Source organism: Lissotriton helveticus, chromosome 6, assembly GCF_964261635.1.
Source record: "Lissotriton helveticus chromosome 6, aLisHel1.1, whole genome shotgun sequence".
Classification (NCBI taxonomy): domain Eukaryota; kingdom Metazoa; phylum Chordata; class Amphibia; order Caudata; family Salamandridae; genus Lissotriton; species Lissotriton helveticus.
In genome coordinates, this window is record NC_136067.1 from 736,186,711 (window position 1) to 736,211,518 (window position 24,808).

Genomic DNA, 24,808 nt, shown 5'->3' on the forward strand with positions numbered 1-24,808 from the left:
GTTAGCCTTTCCCCTCATGACTTCTAGTTTATATCAACATGTTCCCTAAACATCAGATACTAGATAGGGTTTAGGTACATGTCGCTCCGACCCTCCAGACTTTAGTCTCTGCTCCTAGCACAGAGTTCATAGCCCCCAGCTTCTCCTAGTGATACGTCATTGCCAGTTTACGCGCACCACCAGGTTAGAGGTCCCGGCTCCTTAGGTAGCCCCCTCCAATGTTTCCGCCCCATTCATGACATATTCTGTTACGTCTGCACCACATGTCTATGTATACGCCCAGTTACACCTACTTTTACTGTTATCTTTCGCGACTGCTACGCGTCACACCTTCTGCTCCACCCACTGCTACGCCTACTGCAATGTAATGCTATGTGTTCGCGCTATGTATATATGCCCGTGTATTGTTATTAAAAGTTAGCGCGCGCTCATCCCAGACCCAGCCCCGGCAGCTGCCGGGCCACTCTAGCCCTGCCATTCTGTTCCTATGCAGGTTGTCCTGATCCTGTCCTTATGCTGTAATAAACCTGCAGAAACTCCTACTACCTCGAATCTTGACTCTTATTTATTGAGCTATCTGTTATGATATATGCCTAGTCAAAAATAGGGTATTATTTATTTATTTACCACATAATGGCGCCCGAACAGGGACTTGCCCTTTCCCCACACGTCGGTGAAGCCACGCCGACCCCCTGACCCTCTGCAGTCGTGACGGAACCATACTGGCCAAGTGCAGATATTTCTGCTTCAAGTATCCCTCAGGCCCACGGAGGAGACGGAGGAGGCGGTCCAGCATCCAAACGAGACGGTGGAGGAACGCGGCGAGTCCCGACCAGAGCCCAAGCCGAGAGTCCAAGGTCCGAGGTATCCGGAGGCCCACCCGTAACTGAAGTCCGAAGTCCGAAGTTCGTCGCCATCAGTCCAGTCCAGTCCGAGGCTTTCCGTTCCGTGCTGCCCGGTGAGTACCATTGCTGGGGTAGTATCTAGACAGGACCAATCTAAATTGACTCCTGGTCCGTGGGTTGGTGGTACCCAGACTCACAAACGAAGTGTTCACCTAGGTGGATACGGGTCTTGATGCGTCCCTTTATGGGACCGGTATGTTCCGTACTGTTACAGCAGTGCATCCAGTAACTCTAGTCTGTTCCGTTCTCGAGAAAATTCTTGTATTTCTGTTCTCAGTATTCCAGGTAATATTCTGTTCGAACTGTTATGTTATGATATTGTTTAATGTATTTTCAATGTCGTGGTATGCCTGAATTGTTTTCCCAATTGTTATTGTTCTTTGTGTATTGTATTGTGTTCCGATTCAAGTTTACAATGCCGCTCTTTTCCAAGTTACGTCAGTTAAAAACTAGAAAGGGTTTATTAGAAGAAGCAGTTCCTGTTCCGCCGAGGGACAGTCCAGGTCATTTTATGTATCAGAAACATGGCATAAGTGCCATATTGTATCTAGATTTATGGGTAGAGTATACCAAACAGTTAGAAGAAAAGTATAGATGGCCTGTATCGGGTACATGGGATGCCGAATGTATCATGCGAGTAGAAGAAGCATTATGGAAAAAGAAAGCCAGACAGTCACAGAAAGATGCCATCGAGTTATGGCGTAAAGAAGCGCATAGAAGAACCGAAAAGGAAGTCAGAAAGTCAGAGTTAAGTAGAGAATCCCAAGAACGAGCCCAAGAAAGAGAATTAATCGAGATAGGTGAACAAGTCAAAGCCGAACAGTCAGACAGACAGAGGCATGCCCTTATTAAGGGTATGTATCCTCTTCTTGCCGAGGGCTCGCCAAAAGCGACCCCAGAGGCATCCAGTAATTTCCCGCCACCATTAGTTCCGACCAAGCTACATCACAAACAGACCGCAGCTGATATTTTTATTTCGTCCTATTTGGACGACACAGTCCCAGAATATGCAAATCCTGTTCGCGCTCCGCCAGTCCCTGTAAATCAGGCACTTCCCGCTCTTCCAGACACCGGAGTACCTGCTACGGTACCCCCGGTCCAGCCAGCATTTCAACTTCCCGCTCCGCCACGAAGAATGTCCGTCGATGATTCTAGTTTAGGGGCCGCAGGAGGAGGTCCTCCTCAAACCCAGCCGCCACACAAGCGTTTAACGTTAGCCGAATTACATGCACAAGCGTCACAGCGTACGCCTAGACATCAGACGGTAGCAGAAATAAGAAAATCCCTTGCCGAATGTGTCTATGATCCAGTCCCAGGCGAGGATAATATGGTTTTATATTCGTTCCGCGTAAGAAAGGTGGCCGAGTATCTAGTCACCTTACCGAATATGAAAGAAGATCTAGACCGAATATATCGTTTCATCCGTACAGGGGATGATCCAGAAAGTATTCACGAAGCCATGTCTCAAAGGAAAGCCGAGATCCAGCTCATGATATTAAAGTTTCTGATTAATTGTCTAATAAGAGAACAAGATTACCCGTCTAAAGATTCTGCCGAAATGAGAATCCTGACAAGGTGGAGTGATAATATAGCCGAGGGTAAGCACAAGACCGTCGGTGCCATGGAAAGTATGTACAAGAAAATCCGTAAAGAAATAATAAAGATACACGAACAGCGTAAAGCAGCACAAGTAAGCGAGAAAGAAAGTACCTCTGATCCTGAAGAGGAAGACGACGAGAATTCTGCTAGAATAGCGTATGTAGGAAAATCTAGATTTCCAGATCGCCATTTACGTCTAGAACCCAAGTCTATTTTCCATCATTCAGTACCAGAACAAGGTTCCCTAGAACAAGTATTTCAAGCTACCGATCACATTCTGAGATCACGAATCGGTTACAGTGAATTAAGTACTATGCATGAACAAGAACTAGTTCGATCAGCAGTCCAATGGATTACTGATTCTACCACTTTTCCAGACGAAATAGTGGCACAAATGTTCCTGAAACTGCCCCCAGTCGAGCAGCGACTGGTGGGTATGTATATGATTCAGCACCTCATTACTCTGTATGAGGGTCAACACTCTGATCCAGGTCCGTTACATGATGTCCTGAACGAGTTACTCCAGTACAAATGGAGAGGTCTAGGTACCGATTTAATTAGTGTCATTCTAGAACAACGTCACAAATATAGAACGTTTTTGAACCCGCATTTTGTTCATGTCTCACCCCCAGAAAGTAAATCATTCTACATAGACAGACAGAATCCGTTACGAGAAGTCCACCCAGTTAAAGGAACGGGTGGCGAAATGCAACGAGTGTTTGTATACACTCCAATCACAAAGATGGAACTCCTTGAAATGAAGAAATTAATTCCCTGTCATGACAAAGATCCAGCAGGGTTCCATCGAGAATTAAAAGACATGCTCCGTATGGGAGAATACACTTACCCAGATATCATTAAAATGTTAAAAGTTCTGCTACCCGCAGGGGTGTATGAAAAGCTAAAGGAAAAAGAATGGGAGGTGGGAGAGAAAAAGATCGATTGGACAGCTCTAGAAGCTGAAGACAAGGCACGAGTACCAGGTACCGGCCTTGGAGATAAATGTAAAGAATTACCAGAATTATTAATTCAAGTTTTACCCAGATTATTAACAACGAGAAAAGAAGACTGGGATGCAATCTCAGCCTGTAAACAGAAACAAGATGAAGATATTAGTGATTTTTATTCTAGGTTTGAAAAATGTTTCAGTATTAACAGTGGCCTCAAGACAAGTAGTGAGTCATACCCTCACCTTTTCGTTACTAAATTAGTCGAGAATTCAAGTCCACAAATTAAAAATCGAGTTTTGAAGGTTGAAAGCACCTGGCAAGCAAATACTCCGTCCCAGATGCTCCAGATGCTTCAGTATCACCAGAATAGAATCAGGGAAGAGCAAGAACACGAGAGAAAACGTATGAAAGATACGAAAATGAAAGTGCTAGTTGCACAATCTGTTCCTCAAGACAGTCAGAAGAGGGGTCCGAATCAAGCCAGTCATCCTGCAGCTCCCGTTAAAGGGAACTGCAATTATTGTAAACAGCCAGGTCATTTTATAAATGAGTGTGCAGTTCTGAAACACAACATAGCTACTGGTAAGACTAAAGAAAGACCACGTCCGCCTAGACAAGAACAAGTTTCACAGATTCCTCAGCCACAGAATGCACAACAGACAGTTACAGTACCGCAGCCTATTGCTGCAACACAGCATGTCACATCGCAGATGTACCAGTATGCACAGTCTGAGTATCCAGAGTACCAGCCATATTCATGAAACAGCCTAGAGAGGGAGGTAGGCTTGCCTCTCATCGAGATACCTGTAGATCAAGAAGGTCCCTATGTTCACAGTCAAGTATTAGGGAAAGACAGAAAGTTTCTGATTGATACAGGGGCAAGTAGGACCACAATTAGTCATGCCGAAGTTCCAGGGGCTCCGCTCTCAGGCTCAAGAAATGTTTCCCTTGGATTTTCAGGAAAACCTATCGTTAACGAGATATCTAAGCCAGTTACTTTAGAAGTAGGCCCATTGTCCCGCACTACTGATCTGTTACTTACTAAGTCATGTCCAGAAAATCTATTAGGCATTAAGACACTGAAAGAGTTGGGTGCAGTCATATGCTGTTCCCCAGAGGGAATACGACTGTTCCTACGTGACTTTAAGGGTCACTATGTATTACGAGATTTTGATTCAAGACTGTCTAATGTTCCGCAGCATTTATGGGCGCAAGGTCCAACTGATGTAGGTTACATGCAAATCACACCCCATCGTGTGACTCTCAAACCAGGTGTAGTGTTACCACGAATCAGGCAGTATAGATTGCCACCCGAGGCTGTAGCAGCCTTATCCAAAATTATAGACGAGCTCATCGCTCAAGGAGTAGTTGTAGAAACTGACTCCAATGTATGTAATTCTCCGATCATTCCAGTCATGAAACGCACTGATCCAAATGCACCCCCAGTATATCGATTAGTGATTGACTTACGAGAACTTAACAAATGTATTATTCCTCAGTACCCAGTTGTCCCAGATATTTCCTCCCTGTTAACTGCTATTGATCCCGAAGCCATGTTCTTCACTGTCATAGACCTCAAGAATGCATTTTTTAGTGTTCCTATTCATCCAGACAGCCAGTTTCTTTTCGGATTTTGTTTAAATGGAAGGAGCTATATGTTCACACGAGCTCCTCAAGGTTTCACAGAAAGCCCTAGTATTTACAGTCAAGCACTCAAGAGACAACTAGACAACATTCACATGCCAACTGACACTGCCCTGCTCCAGTATGTCGATGATCTACTGATCACAGCCCGTTCTGAACGTGACTGCGAGCGAGCGTCACTCACGGTTCTGTATTTCCTAGCCGAGACGGGGCACAAGGTGTCCCCTTCGAAGCTTCAATTCTGTGTCCAGCAAGTGGTATACTTAGGACACTTGCTGTCCAAGAGGGGTAGGCAGTTGACACCAGACCGTATCCAGTTGATAGCGAGTCTTCCCCAGCCCAGAACCCAGAAGGAGGTGCGTGCCTTTATCGGCCTTACTTCTTATTGCAGACAATGGATTCCCCAGTATGCATTTTTAGCCAAGCCACTGATACAGTTAACGACACAGGAGGCAGCCGTATCGACTGTCCTCCCTTGGACATCTGAACATACACTTAGTTTCAATGAGTTAAAGACAGCTTTATGCCAAGCTCCAGTTCTAGCTACACCGAACTACAGTAAGCCTTTTACACTTTTCGTCACAGAACGTGAAGGTACAGCATTATCTGTTCTCACACAAGATCAAGCAGGTCAATACAAGCCCTGTGCTTATTTTTCGAGCACATTAGATCCAGTCGCCCAGGCGTTGCCTGCGTGCCTCAAGTCAGTTGCAGCCACAGCACTAGCTATTAGACAAAGTGATTCCATAGTTCTAGGACACTCCCTGACAGTACAAGTTCCACACTCCGTAGAAGTTCTTTTAAACCGAACACAAACACAGCACTTGACAATTGCACGTTTAACAGGTTATGAATTGACACTGTTTCAGCCACACATAGAAATTAGACGCTGCAATATCCTGAATCCTGCTACACTGTTACCATCAGTTAATTCAAATCCTGACACACATGACTGCGTGGAAGTAGTTAACATTACGACAAAGCCAAGACATGACCTGACAGATATTCCGTTACTAGATCCTGACCTGACACTTTATGTGGATGGTTCATGTATGAGAACTAGTACAGGAGAACTAGTCGCCGCATATGCAGTGACTACTGACACTGAAGTTATTGAAACACACCGTATTGATACCCTGTCCGCTCAAGCAGCAGAGCTAGTTGCTCTGACACAAGCCTGTATACACGCCAAGAACCTGAAAGTTAATGTTTACACAGATTCACGTTACGCATTTGGAGTTGTACACGACTTCGGAGTGCTCTGGCAGGAGAGAGGTTTCATGACTTCTCATGGAACCAAGATTCAGCATGGTTTCCTTATTCAAGCTCTGTTAGATGCCATACATTTACCGACATCCATTGCTATCATGAAATGCAAAGCACATACGAAAGTTACTGACATTATTTCCCAAGGCAATGATCTAGCAGATCGCACAGCCAAGCTTACAGCACAGACTCCAGACATTCCAGTTAACCTGACACACACTCCAGATCCGACTACATGTATGACAATTAAGGACCCTACTCAAGATGTCATAGATATCCAGTTACATGCTACTCCCGATGAAATCAAGAAATGGTCCGAACAAGGAGGGGTCCAGACAGATCAAGGATGGTTAACAAAGGGTAGAGCCACATGGTTTCTCCCCGACTCTATGGTTCAAGTCATTATTAATACCGCACATAGTCCAGCACATTTAGGAGAAAAAGCTATGTTAGACAGTATCCAGAACATTTGGTTCAACAAGCATTTACGAGCTGCAGCCAAGCAGAAAGTCCGTACCTGTATGATACGTTGTCAGTTTAATCCAGGTAAAAGTGTCCCGGTGGAACAAGGTGGTTTCCAGCCTCCTGACCACCCTTTTGAAGTCCTCCAGATGGATTATATTCAGATGGAGCGATGTCGAGGTTTCAAGTATGTCCTTGTAGTTGTATGCGCTTTGTCCAGATGGACAGAAGCATATCCAGTCCCAGATTACACAGCCGCGACCACTGCCAAGCAGTTGGTTCGTGAATTCTTCCCTAGATATGGACTCCCTAGAGTCGTATATTCTGATAACGGTCAGCCATTCTCATCTGAACTCATGAAGCACGTTTCCCTTTTGTTAGGGTACCAGTGGAAGTTCCATTGTGTACGCCATCCTGAAGCAGCCGGTCTAGTCGAGAGACATAATCAAACTCTGAAAATCCGTATCGCCAAAGTTTGTAAAGAAAAGGGTGTGGACTGGCTAGTAGCTCTGCCAGTCGCTTTATTTTATATGCGCATGGTCGCACATTCCAGATCAGGTCTGTCCCCGTATGAGGTCGTTTTCGGCCGCCCCCCTAATATGTGGGGTACTCCTAGACCCCGAAGTATTACTGATGTTTCATGTAATATGCTGACAGATTACCTAGCTTCCTTGATGTCTGCCCTCAACTCATGTCGTTCACAGGTTGCCGCCGCATTTCCAGACAATACCGAGGTGGCACCGCATGAAATCGTTCCAGGTTCGCTGGTGATGATCCGAAACTTTGACAGATCAAGTCCGCTGGAACCTCGTTGGAAGGAGCCCCGTCAGGTCCTCCTCACCACCCGTACAGCCGTGAAGTTGGAAGGCCGAAAAGGATGGATACATCTTTCTCATGTAAAACTTTTCAATGGATTAAAACCCGTTTCTAAAAACATTTCCAAGGATTCCCAGGATTTTAAGGACTGCCGAAATATTGTTCCTAAGGACTGTCCCGCAAAAGACATTGACACAACCCCTTCCCTGTTAGAGAAAACTCCGCAGCAGGAGTATAAGCAAAAGCTCCGGTCTAGTAAAATAAGTCAGTCAGTTTGATTGTATAAGTCCTCCCCTAGGTGAAACGGTTAGGCTGTTTCTGACATGTATAAAATAGACCCCCATAGTGAGAGAGTTAGTCAAAGTTCAATTCAATGTATCATTTTTCTAAGCTTCATATTATTCATCAGCATTATGATTTCTTGCATCAGCTATGCATTTTTCCTGTATTTTTCAGTTTCTCATGTAAATAAGTCTGCTAATGTTACAGGAGAGCACACGTTTAGTGATCTGCCTCCTCACGAATATGCTTACCGCCTCGCTATGCGTAACAATTCATTTATCCGTATGTTACATTACTCACACCAGACCAGCAATGCCACTAATTGTTGGGTGTGTGGTCGACTCCCCCCTTTCCAGACACCGAAGGGAGTTCTGCCACTTTTTCCTTATCCATTTTCACATAATGGTTCGTGTGGAGCATGGTCCACGTTAACGTTATCCTCAACAGATATGTCTTTTCTTAACAGTACATGTTTCCCAGACAAGCAAGGTTTCTCCCACAGAACAGGTTTAGATCTAGAAAATGAAGTGTATAATTTAGGTAATTATTCGTCGAATTTTATGGTCCTGAATGTCCAGTCTGATACTACTCCAGACTCACCTGCTATTTTAGTACTACCAGTCAAAGGCGAATTATGTGTCCGTAGTCATGGTTCTGTACACGTAGGACATAGTGATTGTACTACTATTATCAAGTATAGTGACAGTGGGAAATCTATTTTCAAAGCTTCACGTCATTCATATTTTGTTTGTGGTCAAACTGCATATGTTCATCTGCCCCTCGATTGGGAGGGAACCTGTTACATTGCCTTCCTACTGCCACCAGTTTTTCTAGCCCCACCTGACTATCATAGAAACACACATCTAGTACATACTAGACACAAGAGAAACCTCCCGATTGTCGATTATACTGAAACTACCGCAGAGCAATTCATTGATATAGATAAAGGTGTGTTCCCTTATTTAGGTACAGTTGTAAACAGTAAGCTAATCCGTAGGTTAACAAGAACCCTTGAAGCAGTAGTAGATGAGACTGCCTCCGCTCTAGGTAACTTAACCGAAGAGCAATCCTTTATGAGAATTGTCGTTTTACAGAATCGTCTCGTCCTTGACGTCATACTGGCCGATAGGGGCGGGGCCTGTAGAGTTCTCGGATCTAGTTGCTGCATTTTCATTCCTAATAACGCGCCGTCTGTTTATTCAGCTATAACCAGACTTCATAAAATTGCCCATCTGTTACACCAAAATCCAGGCACCTGGACATGGTCCGGTTGGTTCTGGAATATAATTTCCGCCTGGGGATGGAAAGTCCTGTCCTTTCTAAGTATTGCAGTAGCGATCATATTCAGCTGCTGCCTCTGTATACAATGTGGCCCTGCGATTTGCGGCATTTGTGCTACCTCTTGTATTCCTAGTCCCAAGCCCCGTTCTAAATCCCGTTCCAAGATAATTCGAGACGAGCAAATGATACTATATGAAATGATAGATGGTATCATGAATATTGATGTTTCCTGATGGAAACGTAGTGACAAGGAGGGAATGTGGAAAAGTAAATTTTGCCATGTTCTGTGTCCCTACGCCTCATCCATCATATGTTATGTGTGCATGACCAATATGCATATGTTATTCCCCATGTCCGATTAATGACGCAATTATAGTTGTGTCCACCTCTAGTATGACAGTTTCCAGTTCTCGTGAATACTACGAATATCAGGCCTATGTAAAGCTATGTTGCCACGTTTCCCAGTGTGCACATTATTCCATTATAAAGTCCCCGTTTCTAGGCCTCAAAAGGGCCTGGACATTAGATTCAGCTCCTGTCTCCTGAAGCCTCGTTGAGGAGCGATACAGCCCCCACCTGTATCCTCGACCTTTCACTTACTTCCTGCCTCGCAGTGCCCGGTGCAGCCTGGCTCTGCCTCTGAGTCTGCCAAGAGTATGTTATGGTTCCAGTTATCAGTTTAGTCCTCCTTCTCTGCATTCCTAAGCTACTGAACTGCATCAATAGTTTCCGTCATTGTCTAGCCTTCACGTCTCCATGTTAGAGAAATACTGTATTTACTGGTCATTTAATATTCTTCATCACGCACTACATGTAGAATAATGCATGGTCCAGTCTTAAAGTCAAGTTAGCCTTTCCCCTCATGACTTCTAGTTTATATCAACATGTTCCCTAAACATCAGATACTAGATAGGGTTTAGGTACATGTCGCTCCGACCCTCCAGACTTTAGTCTCTGCTCCTAGCACAGAGTTCATAGCCCCCAGCTTCTCCTAGTGATACGTCATTGCCAGTTTACGCGCACCACCAGGTTAGAGGTCCCGGCTCCTTAGGTAGCCCCCTCCAATGTTTCCGCCCCATTCATGACATATTCTGTTACGTCTGCACCACATGTCTATGTATACGCCCAGTTACACCTACTTTTACTGTTATCTTTCGCGACTGCTACACGTCACACCTTCTGCTCCACCCACTGCTACGCCTACTGCAATGTAATGCTATGTGTTCGCGCTATGTATATATGCCCGTGTATTGTTATTAAAAGTTAGCGCGCGCTCATCCCAGACCCAGCCCCGGCAGCTGCCGGGCCACTCTAGCCCTGCCATTCTGTTCCTATGCAGGTTGTCCTGATCCTGTCCTTATGCTGTAATAAACCTGCAGAAACTCCTACTACCTCGAATCTTGACTCTTATTTATTGAGCTATCTGTTATGATATATGCCTAGTCAAAAATAGGGTATTATTTATTTATTTACCACAGATGGATGGATGCATGATGGGTGGATGGGTGCATGATAAATGCATGGATGGATGATGGATGGGTGGAAGGATTGGTTCATGGATGCATGATGTGTGGGTGGTGGATGTATGGGGGATGGATGGATGCATGATGGATGGATGAATGGATGAATGATGGATGGATGGATGGATGGGTGCATGACGGTCGATTATGTAGAATACCAGGTTCCAGAATTTTTTGTCAAGTGGTGGGGGGGGCCCGACATCTAAATAAATTCAGCTGGGGGGGCTCAACCTAAAAAAGTTTGAAGACCTCTGCTGTATGGCATAGCCATGGGGCCGCTGGCAGCTTGTTTGCGACAACACCATGTTGAACGCAGTCTCAACTACGCAGCCCGAAAGCTCATGGTATCAATATTTGCAGACTACATGACTATTTATGTGAGGACCGTGAAATTAATCTAAAACCCTTGCTGCGTGAATTTCTTACATTTAGTGCATACACTGGAATCACAATCACATGGGCCAGTCATTGATTTTCCACTTGAAAGTAGCCCTAACTTGTGTTACAGCTGAGTTTCCACTCAAGTGGGCTGCTTTGGCAGTCCAAAATCTGTGAATATGGATAAAGAAGGACATCACACAGCTATCTATGGCAGGAACACTCTGGTACAGCTCTTGCATGGCAGGAGGAGCGTGTTCCGATCTAGTTCAGACTTCCTTTGTCCTTCGTTGGGAGAACCTCCATCACAAAAATGGTTGTATTGCCCAAGTTCCTCCACCTCTTTGTAAACATACTGCTTCCACTGACTAGAGCATCCTTTGACTATGTTAGATCCCTCCTTATAAGCTTGATGTGAGCCAGCCAACAGTCAAGGCCATCCTGGGACGTGGTGACCCTGCTGTTTGACCAGAGCGGATCGTGAGCACCTGACCAGGAACCATGCTATTTCTGCGTGCAAGCGCAACATGTGCACTGTTGGCTACATCTCATGCCATACCAAACCGCATGTTGGGGTGGAGGCAGGCAAGGCTGATTCCTGCCCCATAGCTATGGAGATCTTCCCTCCTCCGACGCGTCCCATGGGAAAGATCTATACTGTTAAATCTGTGGGGTGGACTTGGGATATAGCTCGCCTTGACTGTCTACACTCTGCTGAGCCGACCACTAGCGCCTAACTTGATGCAGCCTTTAACGCCAGGTGAACGGTTTCAACAACAGCTGAGGTGCATGACCCCAGCAGTGATGAGAGACATACACTCTAAAAGTATCTTTATTACATTACAAAACGTCCCGAAGTCGAGAATACCATAGATTGCAGATCATTTGATAATTTCCTCTATTACCAACAGCGTACTACTAAACAGATACATAGCAATTTCCAACAAGACACTGAGACAGGTGCCAGATGATGTTTTAAACTACTCTTTGGAGGTTAATCACAAGACTGTACTCCACCTATGGAAGAAAAGTATGGGTGCGCATAACCCGTTTAATTATGTGTGGTGTACAGAATTACAGAAATATTCTTCTAGATTAAGCTGAATTCTGCATGTAGCGCTATCGTTTTAGCACAAAAAATGCCCCCTCATGTCCAAAATAAATGGGACGATGCATTTTGTACTAAGAAAGATCGCTAAATACACAGAGCATGAATAACAAGCTGAAGCAGCCGCTCGCACCTGGTAAATGAGCACTTGGGGTAAGATTTTCCTCCAGCTTACTCCTGGCATTTAGTGCTTGTTTCTTGGTACAAAATGCACACTCGCATCCATAAAATGAATGTGAGGATGCGATTTGCACTAAGAAAGTAGCACCAAATGCAACGGAATGTAAAGAACAACATGAGCAGCCACCCGCACTCACTAAATGTGCTCATGGTGTATGATTTTTTTACCCCCAAATTACTATTAATTACGCGAGCGGGTGTAATTGCGCCATTACGGGTAATTGTGCATCAACGATTAGCAAGGAGTTACCAAAATTACTCAGATTATTCCAACATAATTTAAATTCTGCCCAGGCCTAAAGATAAGGCCCATGTGACCGAGTGATGAGTGACAAGTGGATGGCAGGCGAAACTAAATGATGACAAGATGGGTGAGAAAAGGCAGTATTGCTGTGCCCAAATGGATATGCTCTCACCCCATTATAGAATGTGATGTATTCATATCAAATTCTTACATAGGCTATACCAACATAAGTACTAGACTTCACAAAATGGGGCTCTCGTGGACATGCAATATCTGCGATGCCGTGCTTATATGTATCTGGCATGGAGGTGTAGCAGTGTTGTGGTCCTAGGTATATGATTGTATTGATGGAGTGATTTGCAGTGAGGTGCCAAGGACACCACTGGTGGCTCTCTTAGGCTATGTTAAAGATGTTGCAGGAAATACACAAAAGATTGGTGCTATGATGCTATTCCTGGCTAAGAAGCAAGTAGCAATGCACTTGGGATAATCAGCCAATCTGAATGTGACTTGCTGGTTCAAGGATGTGATCCAGTGCCAGCAACAACTAGAAAAACGCTGACCACTGATGCCAACTTGATCCCGCCTGAAAGATATCTGGAACCCAGTTAGTATGTTCTTGGTACTGTGGGCTGAGGAAGATGTGTGATTATTCATACATGAATCGGGGTTGTGGAGAAGCTGGCGGTGTAGGAGTGAACTGAGACTCTCCTTGAGCTCCCTTCCATTCGGGGTTAGATCTGTACCTCCTGTGGGCCACTAGGTAGTAGGACACTATGGAATGGAGGAGGTGCTTTGGTGTTCATTACAACTGATCTGAGATTAATGTGGACATGATTATCTCTTCATTTTCCAGCAAACTATGCAAGTGAACTATATCTGAATGCACCACATGAGAAATGTCAAACTCACTTTGTATAGCCTGAGGACTGTAAGGTTTGTACTTTTGATGTTCTTAAAAATCCCAATAACTAAATTAAAAAAAATAAGTGAGGAAGATGCTGTTATGTATAGTGGGAGGTTGCTCCATGCTTTCGGAGTGATGTACGAGAAGGCCCAAACTCTAGATCGCTTTCTGTGTATGTGTGGAATGTGTACGAGTAGGAGTCCAGCAGATTGTAGGAGTCTATGTGGGTCTTGGAAGTAGATATGCCTGTTCAAGCCAATCTTGTTCAGTGCCATGAATGTTCGAGTGGGGAGTTTGAACTGAGTTTGCTTGTTTATCAGGAGCCAGTTGAGCTCCTTGAGGTGTGGTGTGTTCTGGGTGGGAAGTTGAGGGTGCGTCTGGCTGCTGAGGTTTTCACCTTTAGTGTCATAATGAAACCAGTCAGAATGCACAATAATTTCTGGACACAGATTGTTATGTTTGTGTGTTTTTTTTTTTATTTACCTGTTTGCAGGCCCTGCACTGTTTGGCAAAATGCTTTTCAAAGCATTGTAGGCAGTAGTCCTCGCTGTCTTTGGGAATAAATGACTTTGACCCAATGGGTTGTTTGCAATCTTTGCAAATAAAGCACGTTTCATGCCAACTATTTCCATTAAATTCCACTTTTCGTGATCCTGCAGAAAGACAAATTATATTTTTATGGCTCAGCATTCCTTTCCTGTTTAACAGACATATACATTTAGGTCTGCCTTAAAGGATAAGACTACACACTCAGAAAAGCAATAAGTTCCAAGGAAGCAAGCCGTCCACCCCGTTGTCCAGCACCCACTTCGTTTTCGATTGTCTGTTTTATTAATCACATGCTGTTCCCTTACTGAAGTGGAGGTTCATGATGTGTAACTGAAACTTTGGGGTACCAAAGCAAGTGAATGCATACTTAACTTTAATGTATCCCTGAAGTCTTATATGTACCAGAACTATAAAAAACCTTGGGGAAGAGACCAGGCCAGCAGTGTTGCACCTACATTTGCTGAGGCAGGCAGGTACAATAAATTGGCAGACTCACAAAACATATTTAGTAGTATGGGAAATAGTGTTACATGAGTACTCTTTAAATACTCTTGCAAGCCTTTGTGAATTGGCCTCGAAACATCCAACTCCCTAAAACTGAAAAAAAGACCTATATCTACCAATTATGAACATATGAAGAGTCCCTGAATATTCCCAATGTATTGCCATTTTAGGGGGCATATGTATGAAGCCCAATTCCGGTTTGCAAACGGGCCGATTCTCAGAATCGGCCCATTTGCGAACAGGAAAAGGCCTTTTGGACTGTATCATCCCAAAAGGCCATCGCAAAATAGGGTATCACAAAATTTGCGATTCCCTATTTTGCGATTGAATTTAAGGAATCACAAATTGGAATTCCTTAAATGCGATGTAGAATGCACCTAAGTTGTGTGAATTTAGCATAAGAAATCGCAAATATGCAAATTCTTTGAAAAAAGCACTTTTTTGCTTTTTTCAAAGTGCCATGTGACACACAAACATGCCCTTAGGGCATGTATGTGCGTCACATGTGCATACATGCCCATTTCAGGGGTGCAACAGCGTCTTCTTTTAGAACAATTGCACCCTTGAAATTGTATGCGCAATTTGCGAGTACCTACTGGAATGGGCAATTCCCATTCATTCCTGTAAGTATAAGCTCGTCCCTCCCATTCTGCCCAGGATGACCCATCAGGATGTGTATGGCACATCAGTCACACCTAAGCTCCCTTTGTGTGTGGCTGTCTAGAGGGACTGCACAAAGTCCAGCTGTCACCCACCCCAGGTGTTTATTGGCGACATGCTGCAGGCAGACAGGGCTAAGGGCAAAAGAAAATCCATCTTTCTAAAATGCTATTTTTAAAAAGGTAATATAAATTTACAAGCAAAGATGATTTATCGTTACCATTCCAATGATATAAAACATGACAGAGCTGATCTTTCTCAATAAGGAACTACATTTTTTCAAGTGTAATAAGGAATTCCCAATGTTAACTTATGAGAAGAGTAGGGTTCACAGTAGTTTTCACTACCAAGACATGTAAAACTTAAACGTATCCGTCCCACCCTTTAATTTCACAGCATCTTGCCCAATGGACTACCTAAAGCCTACTTTAGGGGTGACTTATTTGTAATAAATGGGGAGTTCAAGGCTTAGAACAGGATTTTAAATGCCAAGTCGGCATAGCAGTGTAAACTATGCATACAGGCTTTGCAGTGGGAGGCTAGAGGCACGTTTTAAAATGCTACTTGTTTGGGTGGCACAATTAGTGCTGCAGGGCCACTACTAGCATATAATCTACAGTCCCGGGGCACAGGTGGTGCACTCTACTAGGGACTTAAAGATCAATTAAATATACCAATGGAGGATAAGTCAATCAAACCATGTTTTTGGAGAGCAGCACAAGCACTTTAGCACTTGTTGGCAGTGGTAAAGTGTTGAGAGTCATAAGGCCAACTGAAAGAGATCAACACAAATATGAGGCTAGTAAGCAAGACGTTTAAAGAAAACCACCAAAAGGCTGTTGGGTCAAACAATATGGCAAAGTGATTGTTGGGAAATCTGAAGCTTACTCCACCCATATCTTACTGACCAAGCTACACCCCACCAAAAAGACAGCATTCAAAGAACGACTGAACAACAACGCCCACAACAGCAAGGAACTCTTCAGCATTGTCAAAGAGCTCTCCAACCCCAGCGCCGGAAACAACAACATCACTCCCTCGCAAGACCTCTGTGACTCACTCGCCTCGTTCTTCCACAGCAAGATCGCCGACATACACAACAGCTTCGGCGCACAGACCACGCACCCAACCTCCGAACCAACGCCCCCCACCACCACCCTCTGCGCCTGGACCACGGTCAGCACCGAAGACACCACCCGCACGATGAACACCATCCACTCTGGATCACCAACCGACCCCTGCCCCCACCACATCTCCAACAAGGCCGATTCCATCATCGCACCCCAACTTCGGGACTTCATCAACACCTCCTTCAACACCGCCACCTTCCCGGAGAGCTGGAAGCACGCCGAGCTCAGCGCCCTCCTGAAGAAACCAACAGCGGACCCCACCGACCTCAAAAATTCTGCCCCATCTCGCTCCTCCCTATTCCTGCCAAAGTAATCGAGAAGACCGTCAATAGACAGCATGCCGCCTTCCTCGAGACGAACGGATCCCTTGACCACTCGCAGTCCGGTTTCCGAGCCAACCACAGCACCGAGACCGCCCTCATCGCAGCCACTTACGACATCAGATCCCTGCTCGACAACGGGGAAACAGCGGCCCTCATCCTCCTGGACCTCTCCGCAGCGTTCGACACTGTCTGTCACCGCACCCTAGTGCAGCGCCTCAGCAGCATCGAAATCCGAGACAGGGCACTGGAGTGGATCATTTCGTTCCTCACTGAAAGAACCAAGAGAGTCCGCCTTCCCCCTTTCAGATCCGAGGCCACCGAAGTCATCTGCGGCGTACCACAAGGATCATCACTCAGCCCCACCCTCTTCATTATCTACTTGAGCCCCATCGCAGCCATCGCACGCCAACACAACCTCAACATCATCTCCTACACCGACGACACCCAGCTGATCCTCTCCCTCACCAACGACCCCGCCACCGCCAGAACCAGCATACACGAAGGGATGAAAGACGTCGCCGAGTGGAGGAAGAACAGCCGCCTGAAACTGAACTCAGACAAGACGGAAGTCCTCATCCTGGGATCATCACCCTCCGCCTGGGACGACTCCTGGTGGCCCCCTGCCCCGGGCACCACTCCCAGGCCAACGGACCACGCACGTAACCTGGACTTCATCCTGGACTCCTCCCTCTTGATGACCAGACAAGTCAACGCCGTCTCATCATCATGCTTCAACACCCTACGCATGCTCCGAAAGATCTTCCGGTGGATCCCCACCGAAACCAGGAAGACGGTCACCCAGGCACTCGTCACCAGCCGACTGGACTACGGAAACACCCTCTACGCCGGAACCACAGCCAAACTTCAGAAAAGACTCCAGCGCATCCAGAACGCCTCCGCACGACTCGTCCTGGACATCCCCCGACACAGCCACATCTCCAGCCCCCTGAGAGACCTGCACTGGCTCCCCGTCAGCAAGAGGATCACGTTCAGACTCCTCACCTACGCACACAAGGCCCTCCACAACCTGGGCCCCAAGTACCTCAACAACCGCCTGACCTTCTACACTCCCACCCGCCGGCTACGATCAACCAGCCTCGCCCTCGCCGCCGTTCCACGCATCCGTAGAGCCACCACCGGAGGAAGATCCTTCTCCTACCTGGCGGACAAGACCTGGAACTCCCTCCCCATCCACCTCCGGCTAACCAAGGACCATCTCTCCTTCAGGAAGCAACTCAAGACCTGGCTTTTCGAGCAGTAACGTACCCCCCTCCCCCAGCGCCTTGAGACCCCTACGGGTGAGTAGCGCACTATACAAATGTTATGATTGATTGATTGATTGATCGTATTCCTTTAATCTTCTTTATTCATATAAATTTCATCGAGAAGCCAACAAGTTTTGTTCTTACAAAGAACGTTATCTGTGTCCAATAATCACAGATTTCAAAGTTGTCCGTCGTAGCTTGATAACTTCCTTGTACTCGGCTATTGTGCCATGATAGCGGCGTGTTTGTGCAGCAACAGTATGTCTCCTTGAGCGTTCATATGAATATGTATCTCTACTGTGTCGGAACCATGACTGACAACCCCAGTATACAATTTAAATACTGCTGGGTTGTATCTTTCTTTTCATACACACGTTCATAAATACTGCAAATAGCACACAGGCAACTTTAAATGTATATCACTGCCATTTCCAAAATAGAAATGTTTCAATATTTTAACAATACTTTACTGTGTGCAAATATGATACTTTTTATATGTGTTACATTGCAAACAACAACAAATAGCAAAACATGCAGTCCATCTGTTATAACAATGTCAAAAAGCATCCCTCCATGTGTTGCCTCCTTCTTCATTAATGTCACTCGATACACGTCCTAGTATAAACATTAAAAGTCAGACTTATTAGTTTTGTGAATGCTTGTTGTCAGACTTATTGGTTTTGTGAATGCTTGTTGTACACGTTATACTTCCATTGTTCAATGAGTAGCTACTCGCACTGAGTGCAGTCATATCACCAGAATCCATTTGGGTATTGAAATCTAAATTAAATCAATACCCCATTTAGAAATTAGATTCTGGGCGAACATTTAAAAAACAGCCTTCTAATGAAATGCCCGGTCTATGCGATATCCCATCTTCATTCTATTACAAAGCACACTTCGTGAATTTCAGTATATAAAAAAACATTCTAGGAAGAGTGAAAATTGAAATGCTACTTTTGTGAGTTGAAGTGATTGGATTCTTACCCGGCATAATGGCTTTCTTGCAGCTGAAGCACTTGGAAGAATATTCATTCGAACAGCATTCAATACACAGTAAGAGGTCCATCCTGGAAGCGAAGGGCTTCTCCACTAAAGAGTGATTGCATTTGGCGCACTTGAAGCAGGCCTCGTGCCAGTGGCGCTCCTTGTAGGCCAGATCCTTCAGGGCAAAGAAATGACAGAAGGTCAAGAAGAGCCTTTCCATACAGAGTTGAACTTTAATCACTTTCACAGGCAAAGGGCATCGGATGGGACTCACAGTTTTCAGAACACAGGTGTGCAGGAGCAAGTGGTTGAAAAGCGCATACACTACTAGAGAAAAGCTGTCACTGCGCCTGAGCTCATCGAGTTACCGTTTGGGAAATGATAGTAATAGCCCGGGACAGTCCAGATGTCTCAGGGTATATGTGAATTGTGTTCACATTTCTGCGGGGATAAATGTAAAATCCCCCGAGAAAACCTAGGAAATGTGCGCCACCAGCAGTGAAAATTTACATATATTTTTCTCAAAGTATTTTGCAAAAAATTATTAAACAAAGTACGTCGAAGTATTCATCGGTTTTGTATTCTAGGTGTTATTGAATGTTTTCAAAAGGAAGCTAATCGAAATATGTAATCCTCCTGTGCCTCTCCCACTGTGACACGTGTCCTGATCCTCTCTGGGGATTCTGGTGACAAAGTGTCTCTCAAGAGCCTCCCTGGGCCATGAAGTCGAGTTCGCTTTACAAATTTAGTCATGGGGGATGAGAAAAGGTAAACAACCTTTACAACGCAACTTTTACAACGCACTACCATTACAACGAAACTTTTACAACGCAAAAACTTTTACAACGCATACCATTACAACGCATGTTTTTACAACGCAAGTACTTTTACAACGCATGCCATTACAACGTAAGTATTGGTAAGTATATAATTATATTTAATATTTTATATGTTTTTTTTTTTTTTACGTTTTCAGTTTTTGGGTAAAGGGGTATTTTTAGGGTTCAGGGTCAGTTTTCAGTTTTTGGATAAAGGGGTATTTTTAGGGTTCAGGGTCAGTTTTCAGTTTTTGGGTACAGGGGTATTTTTAGGGTTCAGGGACAGTTTTCAGTTTTTGGGTACAGGGGTATTTTTAGGGTTCAGGGTCAGTTTTCAGTTTTTGGGTACAGGGGTATTTTTAGGGTTCAGGGACAGTTTTGGGTTTATGGGGTACAGGGGTATTTTTAGGGTTCAGGGACAGTTTTGGGTTTTTGGGGTACAGGGGTATTTTTAGGTTTCTGGGTTAATTTGGGTTTTTGGGGTACAGGGGTACAGGATAAAAAAATTAAATTAAATACATTAAATTAAATTAAATTATATTAATTACAATTAATTTAAAAAAAATATATATACTTACCAATACTTACGTTGTAATGGCATGCGTTGTAAAAGTACTTGCGTTGTAAAAACATGCGTTGTAATGGTATGCGTTGTAAAAGTTTTTGCGTTGTAAAAAATGCGTTGTAACGGTATGCGTTGTAAAAGTATGCGTTGTAACGTCATACATCCATGAGAAAACCTCCACTAGTTGACTCAGTGAATAGGACTGGGCGACCTATTTGGGCGACTCATGATGCAAGCAATCGTTACTTCTGCCAGTCTACAGCTCACCTCATCCACTATTAGAATAAATGCCTCGTACTTCCGTCAGTACCAGCAGTGCCGCTAGCCTGGGTTGGTATTCATTCTTAGAATAAGTCCGTTGTATATCAGTCAGTACTAGCTGTGGTCCTAGCCCGAGCTGGTATTCATTCTTAACAGAAATCCATTGTACTTCAGTAAGCACCCGCTTCGTGAAATAGCCTCCTTCTTTTCCTTGACCCTCTCAAAAAATGCAGTAATGTAGGGATTTCTCCTTTATTGCCCCGCCCCCAGGGCCAGTGCTGAACTTTTCCACTTCCTTAGCAGACACATTGTCACTTCTAGCTTTGTGCTATGCTAACCTGCGGGTCCTGGGTGATGTTAATATACATCTTGATGATGTTAATTGCCATGTGGCAAATACATTAGTTGGCGATTTAGAGAGCCTACAACTTCACCAGCTAGTCTCTTCCCCCATACACAAACTGGGCCATATTCTCAATCTCGTGTTTATTAACATGTCGAATAGTGGCACCTGCATACCCATCCCACTTATATGGTCCTAGCACTCAGCCATTCCTTTGATCTGGATTAGGATGACTGCGATCTCGACTGCCGCACCCATTTGGGTCCGGAAAAGGTCCACAGTGACACCAATGAGGCTCAATCATGCTCTGAGAAATTTTAAGCTGCAATTGGACCATAATGTAAGCAAGGCCAGCACTCAACTGGATAGTTGGCTAGGAGACGCTCTGGACCAGAGTGCTTCTCTAGTCAAACAAACGCTGAGGAGGCAAAAGCCCTCAGATGTGTGGTTCAATGATGAGCCCATTGGCTGCAAAAAAGAAGTGCAAGAGACTGGAGCTCCTCTGACGAAAAAGCTATGACCCCGGCTGTAAGTTGGATTACAAGACGTTCCCTTAAAGTGTACAATCAGTCTAAGCTTGCATACTTTGCACAGAAGATTTCAGCCACCAATAACTCTTCATGTGAAGTCTTATAGATAGTAAAAAGTCTCACTTCAATATCCATAGTTTTGTCTGCTTCCTTGCCTACTGAAGAAGCAGTAATGTATTAGCGTTCATAGAGAAAGCTGAAAACGTAGAGACAATCTATGGTACTTTCCCCAGAGAAGCAAGGTGTCACTCACAGTGGTATCTGTGTTCTGAAGCGGCTGCCACTAGTGTGAAGCTACAGCAATTTGGTCAAATAATCACTACTGAGTTGATCTTCCTGTGCTCTAGGGTGAAATTGGGCTCTCCAGCAGATTTAATTTCTCCCTTCATTTTGGTGCAGGGCTGGAAGATTATCCAACCAGCTGTTGGTAAAGTAATCAGTCCCTCCCTGTCCTCCCCATGTGTTCCTCAAAAATAGAACCTCGTTGTGTGGTTCCCTTGCTGAAAAACCCACTACTTGATCCATCAAGGCCTGTATCATTGTTAACTCTTTTGGGCAAGTTAGCAGAAGAACATGTAAACAAACAGCTCTCTATTTTTTAGGAGGAGAATGGGCTCCTACATGGACCGCATCGGACTTCTGCTCTTCTCATAGCACAGAGATGGCCTTGTTGGTCCCCTCTGAATCCGCCAGGACGATTATGGATGAGGGCAACACCACATCATTTCCTTTGTTCAATCTCCGTCCTGCATGTGACACTGTATCCAACAATCTCTTGGCCAAGCAGCTCTGAGATAGGGGCATCAGTGATAGTGTTCTGTAGTGGCTGACTTTCTTCCTCGGAAACTTGTTTCCGGTCCAGGGAAGGCATGGCGTGGCAGTTCGGGCTGAACTGTTCCCATGAGGCACAGGGTCAGACTGATTTGCATATAGCCATGTCTGAACTGGGGTGGCAGAGTGGGCTAAAGAACGGTGATGGATCAAACCCAGATCTTTTGACTGGGTGTGAGTGTTTGATTGGTTCTGATGCTCCGTCCATCACCACCCCCTTTTGTACCGCTTCTTCCAATAGTGGCAAACTTTCCAGGTATCACAAAAACGTTTCCAGTCATCAATTCATCCCGTGTAGCAAGCTGCACCTCAGGGATCATCCCTGAGCCCAACTATTTTTAATGTTTTGTGAGCCCTTTGGCTGGAGACATTGAGCAGTATGGTTTAACTGTGATCTCATTCACTGATGACACTCAGCTTGGCATCATACTGTCTCATAAAAGTGAGCAGATGGAGTCCTCTTTATGGGCATGTGTAAAGAGGCGAAGGAGACAGGAATTGTATAAAAATAGTATTTAATTAGTGCTGTAATAAGAGACCCACTGGTGCCAATATGAAAGCGTCCAGCTGAATCAAATCTCCAACCGCTTCTCATCTCAAACAAGCTATCCCTCCAAAGATTCTAAGATTACATCCACAAATTCTAAGTGACCTAACAACACTCTAAGTTCTATAATAAAAATAAGAAAATACACCATTACCACATGTATCCTTTTAACAAAACAAAATAAAACAAAATCAGAAAATGTCTTGAACATCTAAAATATAATCATCAAATTTCTTAGGCATCCTAGAATTTCACTTTTGTAACTTAGAATTTTCTGGTACAAAGGAATCCATAAACTCTTCTTCATTGGATTCAGACACATTAGATTCCTTCTGACATGCACCAGGTATATTAAGTTCTTCATTACTCAAATAACTCTGAGGAATTTTATTACAGAAGTCATTTTCATCATCAACCCACACATCACCACCACCATCTTCATCTTTCCCAAAAAATTGTTCTTGCCCAGGTTTGAGAACCACAACAGAACTCTTGTTCCACCAACCCTTGTCCGACCCACTGGTGCCAATATGAAAGCGTCCAGCTGAATCAAATCTCCAACCGCATCTCATCTCAAAAGAGCTATCCCCCCAAAGATTCTAAGATTACATCCACAAATTCTAAGTGACCTAACAACACTCTAAGTTCTATCATAAAAATAAAGAAAAGACACCATTACCACAGCGTGGTTCTCTGATGTCACTGTTTAGATGGACCTCAACTGTCTAATACGGAATACTAAGAAAACTGAGGTCTTGCTATTGGGCAGACACCTGAACACATGGTCTAATGCCTGGTGGCCAGACAACTTTAGGCCGTTACCATCCCGGCAGTACAAGATGAAGAATCTAGGCATCTGTTTTGATGAACAGCTTTTGTTTGATGCCCAGATCAATGCTCTCAGGAAAGTGATTTGAGATTTTGAAATCTTCCCAAAAATCCTTCACCTTCTTCCTGAGGCTGGCCAAAATACTGTAGCCCAGGCAATGGCTACTTCCAGATTGGATTACTGCAATATTTTGTATTTAGGTGTCATTCAATTATGTTTGAATGGGCTCCAACACATGTAGAAAGCAGCAGCCCGGATACAGCTCGGTTGAGAGTTAAACAGAGAATCACATTTAAAGCTCTCTGCTACTGCCACAAAGCGCTTTCCAGCCAAGCCCCAACCTACCAATGGGACATGATCACTCCCTACGTCCCAAATAGAACTCTGAGATCAGTTGTGGTGAAACTGTCCTCCATCCCCAGGGTTAGGAAAGACAGAATTGGTGGCTGAGCCTTCAGACACTTGGGTCCTGAAATCTAGAACTCTTTCCTTGTGGAATTTCGGCTGGCTCCCTTTGAATTGATTTTTAGAAAAACGTGGTTGTTCTGCTTCTGCTATGTTCTTCTGGTGTGCTTAAGTTATGGTACTCAGCTTCCTAGCGCTGGGTCACTTCAGGTAAAATAAACACGCGCATTACAATTGACGTTATTATTATTTAATATTACAAATCCGTCATACTTCAGTTAGTACCAGCTGTGTTCCTAGCCTGAGTTGGTGTTAATTTTTAAAATAAATTTGTCGTACTTCAGCCAGTACCGGCAGAGGCGTTAGCCTGTGTTAGTATTCAGTCTTAGAATAAATCAATCGTACTTCAGTGAATACCAGCAGTGGTGCTAGCTTGTGCTGGCAATCATTCTTCTTTCCTTTTTGATGTACAATTTTTCACTGCTCAGACATTTAGGCAGTGATACGAAAATATGTTGATATTTTCCAAACCTCGCCAAAAATTAAAAAAATATACAGAATTAGCAGAAAATTGAAAAAAAGTTCAAAATATGCGGGAAACAAAGTAATATATATTTTCCACAGCCAAACCTGAGCCACAAATTCAGACTGTTGCCAATGATAGCTGTCTTTGAACAGGCTCAACTTTGAATTTTGTCAGGCTAGAAATGACTTATGCA

At 44.4% G+C, this 24,808-nt stretch overlaps 1 protein-coding gene across 1 annotated transcript in view; it reads right to left on the bottom strand.

Annotated features, from left to right (window-relative positions):
• Positions 1 to 24,808, bottom strand: part of FHL5 (four and a half LIM domains 5) — a 173,649-nt gene that overhangs the window by 21,658 nt on the left and 127,183 nt on the right. Inside the window, exons 3-4 of the mRNA XM_078646845.1 lie at positions 18,961 to 19,135; positions 14,026 to 14,195 (exon numbers count right to left, since the gene is read on the bottom strand). Of these exons, the coding sequence (XP_078502971.1) occupies positions 14,026 to 14,195; positions 18,961 to 19,135 (345 nt within the window). The remainder of the gene's footprint in view (positions 1 to 14,025; positions 14,196 to 18,960; positions 19,136 to 24,808) is intronic.